Source organism: Brachyistius frenatus, unplaced genomic scaffold (assembly GCF_029030835.1).
Source record: "Brachyistius frenatus isolate BFR_SWC_R1_liver_20210118 unplaced genomic scaffold, ASM2903083v1 Contig_62, whole genome shotgun sequence".
NCBI lineage: Eukaryota > Metazoa > Chordata > Actinopteri > Embiotocidae > Brachyistius > Brachyistius frenatus.
In genome coordinates, this window is record NW_027210661.1 from 2229305 (window position 1) to 2248040 (window position 18736).

Here is an 18736-nt window from a genome sequence, read left to right on the forward strand (position 1 = left end):
CTTGTACTGTAAATCTTTGAGCATAGAGTTAATGTTTGGTTAGCTTGTTAGCTCTGTAAACACGCCATACAATAGCCGTGTTTCCCACATCCAAGATGAGAGGACAAGTGAACTTTATGGGATGATATTTTAGCAGTATTGTGCTCTAACTTGTGTTCAAGCAGCGTCTTACTTTATAGTTCATCCTGGATGTCATTTCAGAGGTCATGTGAACTGACAGAAAGAATACAGTGGCAACCCAGGGGACAGCAGAGGGACATTCCTGCGGCTGAGAACGGTAACTGCAGGGCTGCTCTGGGTCAGTCTCACTGGGACTGACAAAAACTACGCTTGACTGACTGACAGCTTTGAATAAATGACTCACTGATTGAATTGATGTCTGACTGGATGACGGATATTCAAAGAAAAGATAGAGGGAGCACTGAAAGTCAATATTTCTGAGTGGAACTCCCTCCCTCTCCAGCTCTAGCTTCTCCTTCACTCAACACCGGCCACCTTCTGGCTCTTGTCAATGACTTTGGTGTAATAAATTGCGGTCATTCTTGATGTTAACAGCTACTTATGAGTCTGAGTGTTCATGAGGAAAAATACAGCACATCATTAGTCAAGTCACCAAGTCAAACAAACCTGAGTCCACGTTTTGAATTTCTACAACATAAAATATAAAGTAATGCAGAGAATAATGACGCTATAGATTAATAGAACTTTGCTTCATTGTAGTTAATTAAGAAGAATCCATGAACAGAAAAGTAAAGACAAATATATAAGATCCTACAGGGCTGGGTATCCCTTTTCATTTTCCACACTAGTAGGGCCAACATTACAACGGTACGGTGTTTCCAATACTTAACTTTGATTGACTTTAATTTTTTATTTCACAAATAGAAGCCAGGTTCTTAAATGTTATCCAAACAAAGGAAGCCCTTACAGAAAAACCACATGAATTCCACATGTGCAAAAATTCATTTGACTACATGTGATCCTGCAAGTGTGAAACATGTATTTTTGCCCATGGGAAACATGTGGTTTTGGAACATTTTCAGGGTGTAATGTATGAAGTCCGTGTAGATTCCTTTGCCACATATTTTCCTCATGTTATCATATGTTGCAACATGTGCTAAACATGTGTCATACATGTGATCACATGTGTCCCATGTGGAAAACATAGGAAACGTGTGTTTTCTTTTTCTGTAAGGGAGTTCTACAAAGTCTTTGCCTGAATTTGCACAAACACATTTCAGCTGGTGCCCTCACAAAGGTTTGATATAGCCATATAAAATCTATGAGAAGGTTCAGGTTAATACAGTGAACGGTGTTTTACCTGGGCAGCAGACGGTAGTCTCCAGCGTAGTCATCATACTTGAACTGGACCACATTTAGCTCAGAGTTGTAATACTTGCAGGCCTGGAAGAGAGGATGAGGATTAAGTTTAAAATATTAACTGTCCAAAATGATGGTCCCTCTGGGAAACGCAGACCTGGAGCAGCTGAAATATTTACAGATCATGAAGATCGCTACACTACTCTGTACAGTCAGAGACCTAGTTATTGATGTGCAGGCTGGGAGTCACCATTAAATTATTTAAATTATAAAAGGAACTGAATTAAGACTCTGTCCCCGGGGAATCTGCAAATAAAGATATCTTTACATCTCTAGAGGTGACTTGTCAGGTTGAAATAGGAGCCTCACAGGCCGTGTACAGTGCACTGGAAGTCACAGTAGGGCACTTTCACATCCTGTCTGCTCCTTCAATGACGTGTTACTATTCTCATTAATTCATATGTCTGGAAAGATCTTGAGCTCTTTTCAGCAATGTCACAACTTATAAGCAGACCACTGTTATCAGACACAGTATCAACCCTTAGACAGGACAGCAGACACAAATAAACGCAGAGGGAGTCAGACAGCCATACTAGTCTCCAGTGAGCTGTGACGGTATACTGTCTGGGGAGTTTCCGTCTACTCGGATATTACTCTTGGCTGATGGCTGGTCGGTCTGAAATGAGCCCTGATATGCACACACATCTGCTTTATTTTAGAAGCACAGTGAAACTGCTCCACTGCTATCAGCATGTCCTTAATTAAGAACAGCTTAAACTGACAGAACCAACCACCACCAACCGAAGCCTTGGTGATTCCAAAGCACACGGGCTTCAGTTAAATCCTGCACAACCGAGCACACGAGTGTGTCAAATACACTCGCACACACTCACACCTTACCTGTCTGACCAGCAGACATTCAGCCTGTAGTTCTGCCCCCTCAGGAACAGTTGACTTGAGAGTCCGTCTCTCCTGAGGCACCGTGGATACCTGGAGGGATGAAGGGATAGACGAGGAGTTGTTACCATGACAACAAGTCAGTAGAAAGTGTTTTAGAGCTGAGGTGACCCAGCTTGCCTGAAATAAAGAAAACCTCACAAACATACTATAAAATTACTACATGCAATTAAAAGGTGCTATATCATGTAGGGAATCATGTATGTAAGGAGTGTTGGGCTTCCTACCGCTGCTAAACCTTATGTGCTGTGGGAAACACTGATAACTGTTAATATGAAATCCTCTATCCATCCCTCAATTGACTATCTAAGCCAATTACTCTGTTCAGGGCAACATAATAAAAAAAATCCTGGCAGATGGAAATTAAACAAAAAAAAGAATAAACCACAAAAGAAACATTATGTGGTATGATTTGATGACTATCTAAACAATGTGAATCATGTGGTATAGCCTTCAGACACACTGGACATCAATCCAACTGTCAAGTCAAGTAAATATTATTGTGACAGCCAATTCTCAAATCTGCCTCAAGTTTACAGGACACAGACTTTTAATCCCCAGACTCTCAATTCAGATGAGGCAAAACTCCCCTTCCAAAAAACACCCAACATAACACCTCAAAGAGAAAAAGAGGCGGGATTCCCCCTTTAGGATGCAAAACGGATCAGATTTTGGTCTGACGTGTTAGACAGCACACTCCACCTTCATCAGCATTAAAACACCAAATATCTTGTGGATGAATTTTGTTCATCTCTAAACTTGGTGAATACAAAGCATTACCTCTGTTCTCAGGGGGGCTAATGAGGCACTAAGTCCTTATTTATTCTTTTAATTTGCCACCTATCTGTGCAGTATATGAAGCTGCAGGTGATCACAGCAACAGATCTATTTGTCACTGTGAGCATATTATCCCGCTGATGTTAGCATTTAGCTTGAAGCACCAGTGTGCTGACAGTATAGCAGTCTTTGTGGGACTCCCTGTACTAATATATTGCTTACATATTACCTCTTCCTGAGCCATGGATGATATAAAAGGATATGCAAAAAGCTCTCCAGTATATTAATGTAATATGCAGTCATTCCCTCTTCTTGAATTTGTTTCTGGCCAGTTTTATTGCCATGAATATGAATAATTCAAGTCAGATCTCTTCACATATATTCCCTTTTTCAGTGCTGATTGGAACCACAACTAATAACCTAACCTATGAATCATGCAGCTTTAATTATAAAAATTACATTTTATGATCCATAAAACAGAAAATCTACATTCAATCTTTCGGATGGACATCCATCCTGAGAAGGAAATACAGGAAATCCCTCCAATATGATTGTGCAGCACGGGAGTGAAAAACCAGTCAGCACTAAAGGCATGAACAGAGACAGACTTTGATTTATAACTCGCCCAATCACTGAGCACTGAGTTCACTAACCAACTGGCAAAGAAGCGGCTCTAGTATATGCCTTTAATGCATTAATGATACTCTGCCAAGCCACTTTCACTTACAAGTATGGCTACAGACTATCGGCTGCAGACAAAGAAAATCAGAGGAGATTGTCTTGTGGGCAGACGGAGGTGAGCACCAGCAGTCATGCATTAAAGCTGCAGCTCTGGGGTCCACCAGCATATGAATCCCTTTACCACAAGCAGCCAGTTAGGCCATTTTAATGTGCAGTGGATCTGCGTCGGCAGTAACGCATTAGCACAGTAATGACGGTACTAATGAACAAAGAGCTAAAGGGAGCCGGAGAGAATAAATCATTGACTGTAATGAAAAGACTGTAATGCTCAACATGCATTATTAGTGTGAATAAATGTGCCATACTGGGGTAAAAGGTGGTACATATCACAGTATGTTATTATCACATTAACAGCTGACACTTTGGCATCACTATAGTAAACAAAGATCGATTGTGGATGAGTTTTGAAGTCTTGCCGGAGCTCTAGTTCAAGTCATAACTGACACAGAACAGAAATCCAATTACTGCTTTAAACCTAAAATGTTATGACTGTTGTGGAGGGACTGCACAGAAAGTCAGGGAAATGTCATTTAAAGGTCAAGTCAGTTAAAACTGAAATGACAGTTTGGTTCATCATCATCATCATCATCTGGGTAATTGACAGTCAATTAAACATTAAGCTATTTATTAAGTATGACACTGAATATTTGCTTGTAAGAATTACTCCTTTTGTCTCATCACTTTAAATTAAATGTCTTTGTTTTTTTTTTTATTGATGGTTAAACAAAATAAAATATTTTTAGACATCATATGAAGACGTCTCCTGGTTTCAACGCTGATAATTATTAGGGCCCGAGCGCCGATGGTGCGAAGTCCTATTGTTTTTCGTAAAACTGTTCCTCTTCTTCTTCTTACGAAAAGTGATTTGCCTTTTTGGAGGCTTTATCATATTCAAAAACTCATGAAAGTGGATACACATATGTCTCCCGGTGAAAAATTTCGTATTCTAGTGGAGTCGCAAGTGGGCGCGGCCAAATGGCTCGAGAGCGCCCCCTAAAGAGATGCCCCGGCGGCCACATTTACCTAAATTCACAAAATCCGGCGGACACGTGTATCACACCTAGACGCACAAAAAAGTTACATTGCACCATTACGTCAACTCGACAGGAAGCCCACCATTTTGAATTTAGTTCCCATTTTGGGCGATTCTGACACGTTGTACTTTGTCGAACTCCTCCTAGGGATTTTGTCGCACCGACTTGAATTTAGTTTCTATGGATAGATAACATGTTTGGGATTAAATCTTATCAAAATAATTTGTTTTCGTCAATGCCTGTGCCCGTAAAGAGGCGGCCATTTTGAGCGTCTCGCCATGAAACTACGAGTTGCTTTAAATCTTATGTACATGGACCGACCTTCTCCAAACATCACGGGTATGATAACAGCCCCACCCTGAAGACACCTGTGGGGTAATATTCGCTCATAGCGCCCCCTGTTGGCCACTGGAAATGACAAAAATAGCAACTTTAAGCGGGGATACGCGGTCCCTCGCACGCTGCACGTCGGGGAGACGGCTTCGGGGAGGCGGCGCGCGGGAGTGCGAGGGCCCATATATCACTGCTTGCAGTTTTAATCTTGCAGTCTTTAGACTGTCGCTGGTTTAGCACCGGGGACCTTTGATGCATGTCATTTTCCTCTTTCTGTGCTCTCATTGTCTATCATCTCTACGCTAACAAAGACCTAAAAAAATCTTTAAAAAAGATATAATCAAGCACTGGTGATTTAAGCTCAAAAGCTACGGGAATTGGTATCTGGTGTACTTAGTCAATCAATCAAAATAAATTGATACATAACTCCATAATGAGAATTCTATAGAATGAATTTGTGCGACAAAACTTTATGAAAAAGATCACTCTAGGCAACCAAAAACCAGGGTTCAGATTTGAAAGTTTTTGTTCTGACTGCATTGACCACTAAAGCATCACATCACCACACACAGACGCACATGCACACACATACTTACTGCAAAATCATTGTCAGGGAATAGGAGCAGGTCTCGGAGAGGGTCTTCCTTCAACTCATCGCCCAGTTCAGAGATGACAGCCTCATAGTCAAGAGGATCGATTAGCTTAGGCTTCTCCTGCTGCAAATGGAAACACAAATATTTGATCAGTGAGGTGGGCACCACATCACAATATGGCACGAAAGGTACTTAAAGCTGGCCTGGTGCAAACGATTTTTAGATTGGGATATTTAGATTCACCAAACTAAAGTTTAAAAAAATTAATGTGCTGTAATTTAGGCATCAAACAGGCATCAGTATTAAACATCTTCACATCCCAAACAAATGCCTACTTCAAACTATTTTTATTTCATACCTCATTTATAATCAGACAGGGTTAAAGCAGAGAAAGGTGCCCTTTACTATTTTGTCCCCCTGGTGTTTGAGAACCACTCCCTGTGATGGCATCAAGACTTTACTAACAGAAGTCTGAATGAAAGAGAATCCTACAAAATATATGCTGCATTAAAGCAGCAACTATCACAGTAAGTTCATCCTAACCAACACTTAATGACATGTGGTAACAGAAAATGTAAAATAGTCATGATCATGACATTTCCTGTGTGTCACCATGACATCATGGGAGCCTAAAAAAGTTGTACTCGAAGTGGTTACAGCTGAGGTGAGAAACTGACACACCCCACTGAGCAATACATATGTGACATTACAGGAAAAAGAGTGAAGACTCTTAGATGCTTACAATAGGACAGTTTCATTTCATCTGACACACAAACAAACAAATTCTCATTCAGTACACATGTACATCAACAAGCCCAAAATATACTGACATTTTTTTATAAGCAAATATGAAAATGTTACATAATTGACTCGCCACTTGACAGTCTTTTCTATATATGACAGCTTGCTTGCACACACCCTTCTCAGTACCTTTTTTTAATGCGTATATATAAACCACAAAACGAGAACCTGTAAAGTAAAACTGCACATCAGACAAAACAATCCATTCCCATCTAACTTTTTCTTTCCTTGAGGAGATTAAAAACTTTGTTGAAGGATTATGTAAGAGGTCGGTTAGTCACACAAAAGTCAACATTTTAAACATGTTCACGATAGGTGGCAAATTACTTCTATCACTCAGGAGAGAAACAGAGCAGCAACAGCAGAAAAATGAGAGCTGGATGAGGCTGTAGTCAGAAGGTGGAGGAAGTAATGATCTCTGGTTTGGTTCCCCCACATCGTGCAACCCAGGGCTTTTACCCACCACAGTTACCAAAACAGTCACAACAGGCCTCTTACTGGCACACAACCAAGAGAGAGCGCGGGGAGAAAACGGCCAGAATCAAACTCAACAAAACGTGACACACGCCTTATGACAACCCTCTGCCTCAGTATTGATCTTACTAGTTGTATTGTACACGTTTAACATTCACTCTCGTGCAGAATTAAAAGTTAGCACACTTTATATTCCTTCCACACAGACTGTATTTCCATAGTGATCATCTAGAGCTGAGGTTTCTCGCTTTTTGTTCCTCGTTTCTGTTCAGTCAAACTTGTAAAGCAGTTTTAAAAACCATCTTTTTCAATAATAGGTAATGCGGAAACAGTTAGTCGATGAATTGATTAAATGTCAACTATTATAATACTTAACCTTTTGAATCAATAAAACTCTAATTTTGTCACATTGAATTGACAAAAAAAAATTCAATAAATTTGAAAAAAACCCTCTTGATTAGCAACAAGGCAGGTAGATTAGGCCTGAGGTTTTCATATGTACAACATTGTGACTACTTTGACCTGTATGACATCAGAGTAATTGTGAGAAAATAAGAAGTCTGCCCCCTCCCCCCATATAACCATCATAAACACTGTATAAAGATGTAAGTCACTGATAGTAAACTACAGCCATGTAATAGTCATTATATACTAAATGAGAGAGAAGCACAAATTCAACGTTTTACCAGACAACAGACAATAGCATACAAATACATACAATACTCAGCCGGGTGAAAGCCGATCGCACTCGTTTGCTCTTTACTTTCTTCCTGAAGGTGATTTTGCTCCTGAAGCTCATTGCCAGCAGAATAAGGTGCCCACGTTACAGCTAAACTAAATTAAACGAGAACTATACCAAACACACAAAGCAGACATGTGCTCTTTCAGAAGCAGAACTAACACTAAGTCGGTTTATGAGTGCGTTTTAGCACACGTGGATGTAGAGGAAGTTGATGTTTGCTGTCCCACATGCACAAAATCAACCACACACAAAACCACACACACACACACACACACACACACACACACACACACACACACACACACACACACACACACACACACACACACACACAGTAAAAAAAAAAAAAAAAAAAAAATCCCCGGCAATGATATCCACCATCCAGTTTCTACACATCACATTCAAACGTTTTATATTGGTGATATCTCAAAGATAACATGAGCTTCCAGAAGAACACCTTTTTAAAACCTAGATATTACTAATAGTACAAACAGAAAGCCCTTTTTACAGTTAAGCACTATCATTCACTCACACACAACACACAACCAAAGTCCAACTCTCTTCATATTACCTTCTTCTTTCCAAAATCAAGAGCTTAAAATCAGACCACTCATGCGCAAAAACATACAAACAGATTTGAACACTCATGCAAACCAACAACTTCCTGTTCCGCAGCCAGTCTGTATCCTGACATGGGACTGTCTGCAAACCAATGAACAAATAAGACATGTATGTGAATATAAATATTTAAAAAATACAGGATAAAACCATACAAAGATGTTAAGTGATACATGTTCCCATTGAAATACATAAAAAAAACATGATTAATAATACAGAGGCAATTACATGTTTTCCTGCAAACACAGATAGACGCTCACTTCCCTAGATTAACCCTCAGAGCAGAACAGAGATCTGAACAAGAGGAAACAACTTCTGATGATACAACAAACTTATATTCCTATTATTTTAAGTTCCTCTACAAAACACACTCCTGTTGATTTTGCAAATGTCATTTTTCAGTGCTGTCCGTGCCACAAATTGTAGGGACAGAGGGAGAAATCTCAGGTATGTATCTGGAAACTTGGGCACATAAATACAAAACTCCTGCATGGAAAAGTACTGCTGATCATACGCGTTGATTTAGTCAGCACTTCTCTAACGCTGTATCACCTCTGCAGTTTCAAAACACTTCACAGTTTGCCTCCCACTCAACTACTTACAGACACACATTCACACACCAATGGTGACAGTTACTTGGGGTTCACTGTCTTTCACTTCGGCATGTGGACAGAAGGATCCGGGGATTGAACCAACAACCTTATGATTAGTGGGCAACACACTCATCTGGGCCACAGATACGGAAAAGTAGAATTGTACAATGATAATCTTTTTAACGTTTGGCTGTAATTCATATAGCAGAATAAAACCAATGGCAGTTGATGTTGGTCAAGCGACATGAAGTAACAGCCACGTTTGAAGTTACAGAGCAAAGACACGTCAGATGCAAATGTGCGAAAATCAAAGGTGTCAAATGCAAAAATGGGTTATTCGTTTGACTTTGAGCTTGCATCTTGTTAGGCAACCTTGTGTGGTGAATTTAAAAAATAAGTGGAGATACCAAGTCTTATGAATGTAACTGTGATGTTCACAAGAGAGTGAAACAACATGGCCCTGTAATCCTACCAGGACAGGAGGCTTTCAAACGAAGCATTCATCTGCTGTATGTTTTCCTAATTCAATAACCGTTAATACGACTTTGATGTTTTTTTTTTTTTTATCCGAAACAGTGAATCATAATTATGCTCTTAACAATGCACTCTTGAAAGTCTATTTACCGTCTGCAGCAATAAGCAGCAGCAGTTGAACCGCCTGCCTCTTCTTTCACTCTTTCCTTCCCTCCATCCTTCCTCTGTTCTCCACCAGCTGCCTCAGCTGGCTCCGTCCCTCTCTTCCTCTCCGCTATAGCTTCCTCGTCTCATCAAACATCCTCAGCAGCCTTTATTTCTTTTTCCCTTTGATTCTCTCTCCGTCTCCCTTGTTCGGCTCACCCTATGAAACATCCCTTTTAACATCTCTCTTTAGGTCTCCTGCTCCCGTTGTTTCTCTCTCCCTCCCTCTTAGCAGGGGTGAGGTAGAGTGGGTGTTGATGTTGGTAAACTACAGCTGTATGAAGGGCACAAGTAGAGCGCTAGACTGGCGGCTCACAGCATGGCTTACCTCCGGTATAACTGTGAGAGAAGGCGTAGGACAAGGGGAGTGCTGGAAATTAGTCAGAAGAAGAAAGAAGAGAAGAATCTATGTTGGGAAATGATCAAGGTAGGCTAAAAAGACAGAGTCACAGAGGCCTCATAGGTTTCATCACTGTGCATATTATGTACACAAGCTGGTCTGTGTCATTCTCAGGCAGAGATTTGAGGGCTCATCATCCTGTTAAGGGAAAGATGAGAGGAATGTGTGTCAAAAACAGAGAGGTGGGAGTGAGGAAGAAAAGAAGCAGTGTATTTGATTGATAGGGAGTAAGAGAGGGAGACAGAGAGGGACAGAGACAGCTGCTGAGACAGCAGAGAGGAGCAGAACCCAGACAGAAACCATCTGCTTTAGATCATTAGAGCAATACAGGGTCTGGTAGGAGACACGGTGGGACTAATGGGGACTCACACTTCTGAGAGAAGTCACTCTGATGAAAAACAGTGTTTGCCGTTTCTTTCGAGGCAATTTGATGTGTTGAGTTGGTGGGCCAGTGAACCTTTTTTTTCCCAAGTCTGGCCTTCTTCCGAAACTCACACTACACTTTTTTTTCCGGCCTGTCCATTCAGCTGTGTGAAGAGCAGTCTGCAAACCATAAGCAGAGCTGCTTGCACAGAGTGACATTTCACAAATTCTCACACCTTGTCAGCGGCTAATTATCCCCTCAGGAGGACTGGACTGTTGAATATCAAAGTACTGACAGTGGCTCAGGAGAGAGTGGAGGAATTGCAGGCTTTCCTGACCACAGTGTGAGAGGCAGGCTGACAGAGAGTGGCGAGCATGGAGGAAGAGATGAAGGGAGGTAAAAGTGAGTGGAAGGAGGTACACTTTTTACTTATATGAGGTGTGAACAAAAAGGTTTGAGACGGTTTCTGTTGCACACAAACAGAACACAGCACAGTAATGCACATGGAGCTGGGGGAGGCAATAACTTTTGTGAGTTATCTATGTCCCTTGATCAACATTATCACCTGAGTTGCACATGTTTTTGTAACCACTGATCCGTGCGCATTTGTGATTTCACAATGGACCTGAAATTTTAGCAGAGAGCAGACGTGAAATTTTGTCCCAAACTCAGGAAATGGGCAACTGACACCCTTGTAATGCTTCAAAAAGACCTATGGCAGTGAAGCAGTGAGCGGGCATGGTGTTTTGAGAGGCATTCCAGTTTTAAGAGAAGAAGAACGTCACTGTGAAAGACTGAAGAAGGTACCCCTCACAGGTAGCACAACCAAGAGCATGCTTCTAGTTTTCTTTTAACATTTGTGCGGTTGGGCACTGTAAACTCATCCCCCATAGTAGGAATGTGAACAGAGAGTTCTACTTTGACATCTGAGGCATTTGAGTTGGACTTGGACGTCCTAATATCAAATAATCTGACTCCTCTAATGGGTGTCTAATGTAACTGTATGTAATAAAACCTTTTGAAAAGTAAGACCCCGACATCTGTATAAATCACCATGAGGGAATCACACATTGGTTGGCCGTCTTATAATTGAGCAGCAGAAACCTGCTGTTGTTACTAATTTAAAGGAAGAAAAACTTTGCCTACATTGCATTTTTATTACAGTGGTACGCTGTAGTCTTTCAACTGTAAAAGTTTCAGAAAGATTTATGCTTTAGCAAAGGTGTAGGCAGTGATGAATCTCTTACTGTGACTTGGAAACATCGCATGCTAAAATAGTTTCAAGCAGTACCTGGCCTGAATAGATCAGCTGATGCATTTATACCTACAGTACAAGAATCTGCAGGCTAACAAGATTTTGGATGTGTACAACTATCATGACTGTTTACAACAGAGACCAAAAAAATGGGCACCAGAAGAGAAAGGATTTATGGAGGGAAAGAAAGAAAGGGGAAACAGAAGGGGCGACTGTAAAGATCCCCCCACTGCCAAAACTCCAACATTTTTTCCACAGGGTTTACAGAAACCAGGACCTTTCTGGGAATAAAATAATCTGGCCAAGACGAGTTGATTTAGATACCAAACAGATGGCTGACATGCAGCCCTGAACTGAAAAAAAGTCAGTAAGTAGAAACACACATGTACTTTCATGTAATTCATTCATCAATTCCCCGAGCCAGTCATTCTTTCATGCATTCATTCACCATCTCATCCCCCATCTCTATAATGGTTCTGTTTAAATGGCTATTTTTATCATCTCCTCTGTAGGCCATATGCAGAGAAAGCAGATTTTTTTTTCCCACAGAAACTAGATTCCTCATGTCTGACCCCACCATCCCCCTCTACTCTCCTCCTTCCATTTCCGTCCTTCTGCCTCTCAGCTGTGAGGGGGAACAAGCAGGCCTCAATCAATGATCATACATCCACCTCAGCAGCAAAGAGACAGTAGAGGAAGGCGGCAGCAAAAAAGAAGTTGGGCAAGGAAAGTCAAAAATGTAGCGAAAACACAAAAAGGCAGAATTGAGTTCACATCAAAATGTAATGCCGCTGTGCACAACACCAACAGACTTTAGTCTCCACTACCTGCTCAAACATGCATTCAGCAGTTAATGGAAAGTTTGGAGGTGCAGTTGTGCTGGTTACCATTACAATGATGGTCAGAGGTGAGGTGGTAGTGGTGTAACCCTCTAGGGTGGGCGTGGCAGCATCCAGTGACATCTGGTCCTGTCGCGAACACATGTGACCGCAGTCGGCTCCGCCCACTGAGCGTAGGAGCAGGACCACGCTGGCCGAGCAACCCATAATCCAACCCCGCAGTAGACGCCCGGTCCGGCCCGATCAAGTCCAGCAGTATAGGCTTCACCAACTGAGGTTCCTTTTTACGTCTGAGCTCAGCAGTCTGCTCTGATGACACAGTTGAGTTCAGCCCCTGGTCCAGCCAGTGGTGCTGTGCTCTGTTCAAGCCCAAAGCAATAACTAAAGGTCCATCCTACCCTCTGTGTCCTGCCTCACCTTCCCCTCCACTTCTACCCGTCCTGATCTGCAAGCTTTATCTGTTCTTGCTGAACTGCTCTGCTCCAGTCTGCAGATCCTAATGTTGCTGTTGCTGAGCTTACACACTGGCAGCCTTACATGTCTCTCTCTCTCTCTTTCCCTCTTCCTCCAATACACACATTGACTGCAGCTGCATGGTTCAGCCCAGCCCAGCTCATCCAACAAATCACAGTCTGTAAGAGCTGTCAGCTGACCAGAACCAGCTGCTGCACACACAAACCTACATAATATTTCTGACTTTCATTCTGGTGCTCTATCTCTCTCCTTTTTTCTCCCAATTACAGCAATCCTTTCAAGTCCAAGAGATCTGCTGGCTGAGTTTGTGCTATTGCGGTTTATGCACTGAAGACAGGACCTAAAGTGCAGACATACCACACTGCGGCTGATTGTGCAAAGTAAACTGTTGCTCTTTTAAAGAAAGGGCGATTGTGGTCTGTGTTTATGGATATGCATGGGATTGCAACAGTAAATTCTGCGTAATGTTCCCGAGTGGAGGCTGGCAGAGAGTGAGGCTCGAGGGAGAGTGTTGGGGAGTGGTGAGAAACTATTGAACCGAAAGTGGATGGAAAGCGGGGAGTGGGTGGCTTTGCAAATGAAAGCATGCATGTGGAGTTTAGGGACTGCAGAACATGTGAAATTCCCCTTCCTTCAGATGAGCTCATAGACAGCCAGTGATAGGACACAGACTGAAGTATTACAGGTCTAAAATTCCATTATATCACTTTTGATGTCAGCGACAATCACTTGTACCACTCAAATGTTTTACTCATGTTACCATAACATCTGGTCTTGCTTTATTCTTCACGTTCCATTTTCACTAAGTGTGTGGCTGAACTGAAAGAAAAGAAATGTGTATTCTCTGAAGAAAATAGTTTTCATATGTTTTACAGCAATTTGAAATTCTTATTATTATAACATCCCCTTTGTTTTCCTTGCCAGTTGTCCTTGTTGAACCAGAAGTAGACCAAAAAAACTGCAATATATATATATCTATATATATATATATATATATATAGATATATATATATTTTCGGTTACTGGGGCCAAACATTTATATTATGAAGAAAAGGTGGAGCTGAGATGGGGTTAACAAGAGCAACAAGCCGACTGTGACAGACAGAGACACCCGTTAGACAAACACTGCCCGAAAAATGCTTCCGTTAGCTACATTTTCTCAGTGCAACAATGATTCTCAAAATAATCACGGACACACACATTAGAGGAAGTGAAAATGACTTCAGACACTGTAGAAATATGAATAATAATTTAATAATTCACTGAGTGTGTTAAGATACAGAAGCTAAATGATTTTACATCGACTTCCACTGGTGTTCATGGACCATCCGCTGTCTTAAACCATCCTGTCTCTGCTCTTTTGGGTACATATGACAAAATAAGACATAAGAGTAGGTTACAACCACAAAAGGAGCAGAAGGAGTGGACACTAGTACAAAGAGTTATGGTGAAGTATATGAAGTCATAAAGTGCTGGATAAATGTAGGGGTGTATGTATTTGTGAAATAACTTTGCAAGTTACTGTATTTTTATGTTTTATTCAGAAGACTCCCCGAGTTGGACAAAGGATTTGAAACAATTGAATTTAGCTATAAATGGTAATACGATATATTTCCAAATGTTTATTTAGAGAAGAAAAAAAAACTGTTTAAAAAAAAATGAATATTTCACGACACTATAATATCAACTAAATTAAAAATGTTGCATATGTAGAACATCCCTGGATTAAAAAGAGATAGTTACCCACACTATGGGTCTTATGGGAGCTTCTTTTTTTTTTTTTTTTTACACATTTTACTGATAATACATTAAAATGTCATTGTGTATCTATTCAGAGACACATAATGTATAGGTCCAGACATGTGCACACTCTTAGTTCCCTGCAGAGTAGGAGGTAACCATGGTGATGTTGTTAGGTCATGATTAAGGTCATTAGTGTCCATGTCAGTGGCAGAAAATCACACCCACATAGATGATCATTATTAAAATGCTTTACAAAGCTAAATATAAACAGCACAACACACACAAGCACAGAGGAAGCCATACAAAAGTGTGCACATGTGGAATTACAAGTCCTCTCCCACACAGTGTCCAAATATTAACGTGCCCCACTCAGTAGGAGATGACAGTGCATACGTCTTGTGCAACGCACAAAGTGGAGAGAAAGGGAAACATTAACCGCGCCCACCAACACTTCCAAATCCACCGCCTCTCTCCGAGGGCTCCTCAGTGCAACATGCCTTATAGCAGCAGCTATTACACACAGAAACCACAGAGATGGGCTTTGTTTGTATGCCAGGCCTCCACAATGGTCTTGTCATGCAAATATGCCCACACAAACATGCCCTCTGGTTGCCAGCAAAGTCCCCATGTCACAAAGCTGCCTTCATGTTGTACTCTCATTCACTCCACCTGCCTTCACACCGTTTGCAAACACAGGTATCATTTATACCGGTTGCTCCAGGTAAGTTTTCATTCATTAACTCGTGCTGTGCAATTATCCTTAACAGAGGCTAAGAAGATGGTATACTTTATAAAAATGCAATTTGATTGATGATGTTATTTCCTGAATTTTCTTTTTATCGATATGCCAACATTTACATCTCGGCCAAGTGAAAAACCTTTTGGCAAGATTTGTTGTGTTTTTCACACGATTTTCATGCACGTAGCACGTTACATATTATGTCATCATGCCCGGATGAAGTCTGAACACACCACATTCATGCTTTCTCACATGATGTTCTGCCATTTAAAATGAAAAAAAGCCCAAACAACTTTCTTAAAGAAAACTTCCAATTAAAAAAATAATTACATATCAATTCATGTTTAGGATAGTAGTAAGACATGAATGCACCTATACAATAAAGCATTAGGGTGTGTGTGTGTGTGTGTGTGTGTGTGTGTGTGTGTGTGTGTGTGTGTGTGTGTGTGTGTGTGTGTGTGCGCGCGCGCGCGCGTGTGTGTGTGTGTGCGCGCGCGCGCGCGCATGTGAGTGTGCACCTTTGGTATTGTTTGTCCAGTACGCCTGAGAACATGTGTGCTTGTCCTGCTTGTGCTTGTGTGTGACCGGGGTTAAGCTGAACCTCTTCAAAGGATGACATCATTGGGGTGTATAGGGCATTGTGCTGCCATCATTTGCGGAGTTAATGTTTTCCAGCTGTAGAGCCTCAGTCTCTACTATTCCTCTGTTCCTCGGAAGAACTGCTGCTCTGCTAAATAATACTAAAGGTGACAAATTAGCAGTTTTGTACAGTAGACATGCAGGAGGTTTGATGCAAATGAGTATGTTGAATATGCATGAGGGTTAACTATTTAGGCAAAAGACAAACATAAGCTATTTTACTGACTTCAAATACTTCAGCCAACTAGGCCAAGTTGGAAACCACGGTCCATTAAAAGTGCTGCACACTGCTTTGTAAGCAGTTAGCTCTGCTATAGTTAGGCTCCCTGTAGAGCTGGAGGCTGACTCATGGCAGCGGCGTTTGATGTGGTGCAGAGCTCCACTGAGTTTACTTGGGAAAACACTCCCCTGTTGCCATGGTGACCACAACAGGAAGGATGCTGACACTCAATGGTGCTGGGGCTCTCAGCAGACTACGTTTTGGCCCCTGGCACTCACAGAGCAGCAAGAGGAACACGGGGTCAACCTCTTTCTGGCTGCACTACCCCCTTATTCTCACACAGCACGCACACATAGTGTTTCTCTCTGACGTGCTGCAAATATGGAGAAAGTTCATAGACTGCACTAAAGAAACGGTTGCAAAGACCTGTCTATTTTTTCTAACACTATCACATCAAGTTTGATGCTGATAGTGTGTCGACATCTTCCTGATCTGCTGTTCTCAGTAAAACCTCAGTGTGCGGATGCTTCACCACAACACCACTCGCAAACAGGAAGGAATAGGTCTGAACTGTGCATGTTTGTTACCTGATGTATTTCTCGATGATGTTTAAGGTGGCTGTATGAATGTATTGCGTCACCCTGCTGCATCTCATGTGTTACGTTTGATTTTGTCTCTGCCCTTTCTGCCTCTTCTACCTACAGGGTAAAATCAGAAGTCTCCTTGCGGAGTTGCAAAACTACTGAACAATTCACACGAGAATCCAAATCACGATTTTGAATACAAGTAATCAGTCATGAGATGATGTGATGGATCAGACTGTAAACAAGAGAGGAAGACGGTGTGTAATGTCTGACCGAGTTTATTTGGCTATTTGAAGGAGGAGGTAACAGGAGGAAGTGAGTTCAGAGCTACAGCACACTGCCAATGCCATCTAGTGCTGAGAAGTCAACACAGCAGCCTGTGTGGACGATGAGGGAGTGTCTTACAACGTGCCAGTCTCCCCTCATCTCTGTGTCGCTATTGCTCCCACTGCCACGTCTTTAATGAATGACCTCCAGGAGGCGCTCTGTGCCAGAGATACTATCTGGTCCACTGGCAGCTGGTTTGTTTAGAAAAGGAAGCTATTAAAATGTCTTTAACTGAGAACTAAGGTCCTGAGGCAGGAGGGATGTTGGGGGAGGGGGCAAGAGAGAGGAGATGAGAGTACGGTGGAGGGGCAGTTGATGAGGGGTAACTGCTGGGAAGGTGGAGCATTGTTAAAAATTTCCATTCATACTCTCCAAAGAACTTTTCTTTAGTATTTTCACTTTTCTACCTATCTTTGTGACAAACACAAATCTTAGTTTGTATAATGTGGACAGACCACTTTCATGATAACAGGAAATCTGCATTTAAGGGTTACTTCAGTTTTGATGAAGGAGAGCCTTTAAAATGTATGAATCAGTGGGAGAGTAATTGGAACCAGACACTACAACATTACTAAATGACTAAATCTTCCCCGAAACTGTACGTAAAGAGGGGAGTGCTTTTGATTCTTTTTTTGTAGTTCATAGCAGTTTTAGTGCATAATTTATGAAATGTAACTGGTGTATCGTACATCACAGAGGCGTTTTAACATGAGAGGATGCTCAGAGAAACAGTTTCCCCAAGGTGGTAAGACACCCTCATTTTGTCTAGCAAGTAGAGATTATTAGCCAAACTCATTAAATGTATGGTATTTGCTGTGCAGCACCTTCAAGAGTTCTACATTGTGGTGTTGCGGGTGTTTTATTGTTCCTTTACGAGTGAACCACACCTTTGAGATGGGGCTTAATAGCGGTACCAGTAACAGCAATAAAACAGCAGAGCAGCTACCACCTGTCCACCTGACTCCCACATTCATCAACCTGCATCATAACAGAAAAATCTGGCCTGTGAGACATGAAAAGCAGAGTACTATTGTGCAGCCATGCAGTAAAAGCAGCAGAAACACACAGCTACTGTCACAGAGCGGCTGCCTCATTAATTCACTCTCCCACGTGGCATCTCTCCACGTCTCCCTGCTGTTCCCCCCCCCCCACACACACACACACACACCACTCCTCCTGTGCCGTCTCAGGCCTCAGCGATCGAACACAGACCGCTGAGGTCACCGACTTCCTATACGCTCTGCAATAAATATTTACGATAATACCCATCTTTCCGCAAATACCTGCGGCTACAAAGATTTGTGAGCTAACAGGGGCATACTTTTAAAATGGGATTAGGTGTTGTTATGTTGTTACTCATGATAAAGTAGCAGGTCAAACGGAGAAGGTTTCAGGTAACAGAAGCGAGCAAAACAAAAGAGCTGCTCCTTTAATTGTATTTTCCATGAAAGAGTGAGAACATTAATTAGAAACAGAGAAAGGCCCTCACTG

The 18736-nt window shown here is 41.7% G+C and overlaps 1 protein-coding gene across 7 annotated transcripts in view; it reads right to left on the reverse strand.

The window, feature by feature from the left end:
* The window catches only part of dock10 (dedicator of cytokinesis 10), a 60111-nt gene that overhangs the window by 29645 nt on the left and 11730 nt on the right, over window positions 1-18736 (reverse strand). For 2 of the 7 annotated variants that reach the window (XM_069706439.1, XM_069706432.1), the window contains exons 1-4: window positions 12568-13051; window positions 5759-5878; window positions 2221-2310; window positions 1322-1404 (exon numbers count right to left, since the gene is read on the reverse strand). In XM_069706439.1, the coding sequence (XP_069562540.1) occupies window positions 1322-1404; window positions 2221-2310; window positions 5759-5878; window positions 12568-12726 (452 nt within the window). In that variant the 5' untranslated portion in view covers window positions 12727-13051. Of the gene's footprint in view, window positions 1-1321; window positions 1405-2220; window positions 2311-5758; window positions 5879-7748; window positions 7850-12567; window positions 13052-18736 lie in introns of those variants that run through there. The other 5 variants (XM_069706433.1, XM_069706438.1, XM_069706436.1 and 2 more) reach the window with 4 other exon arrangements.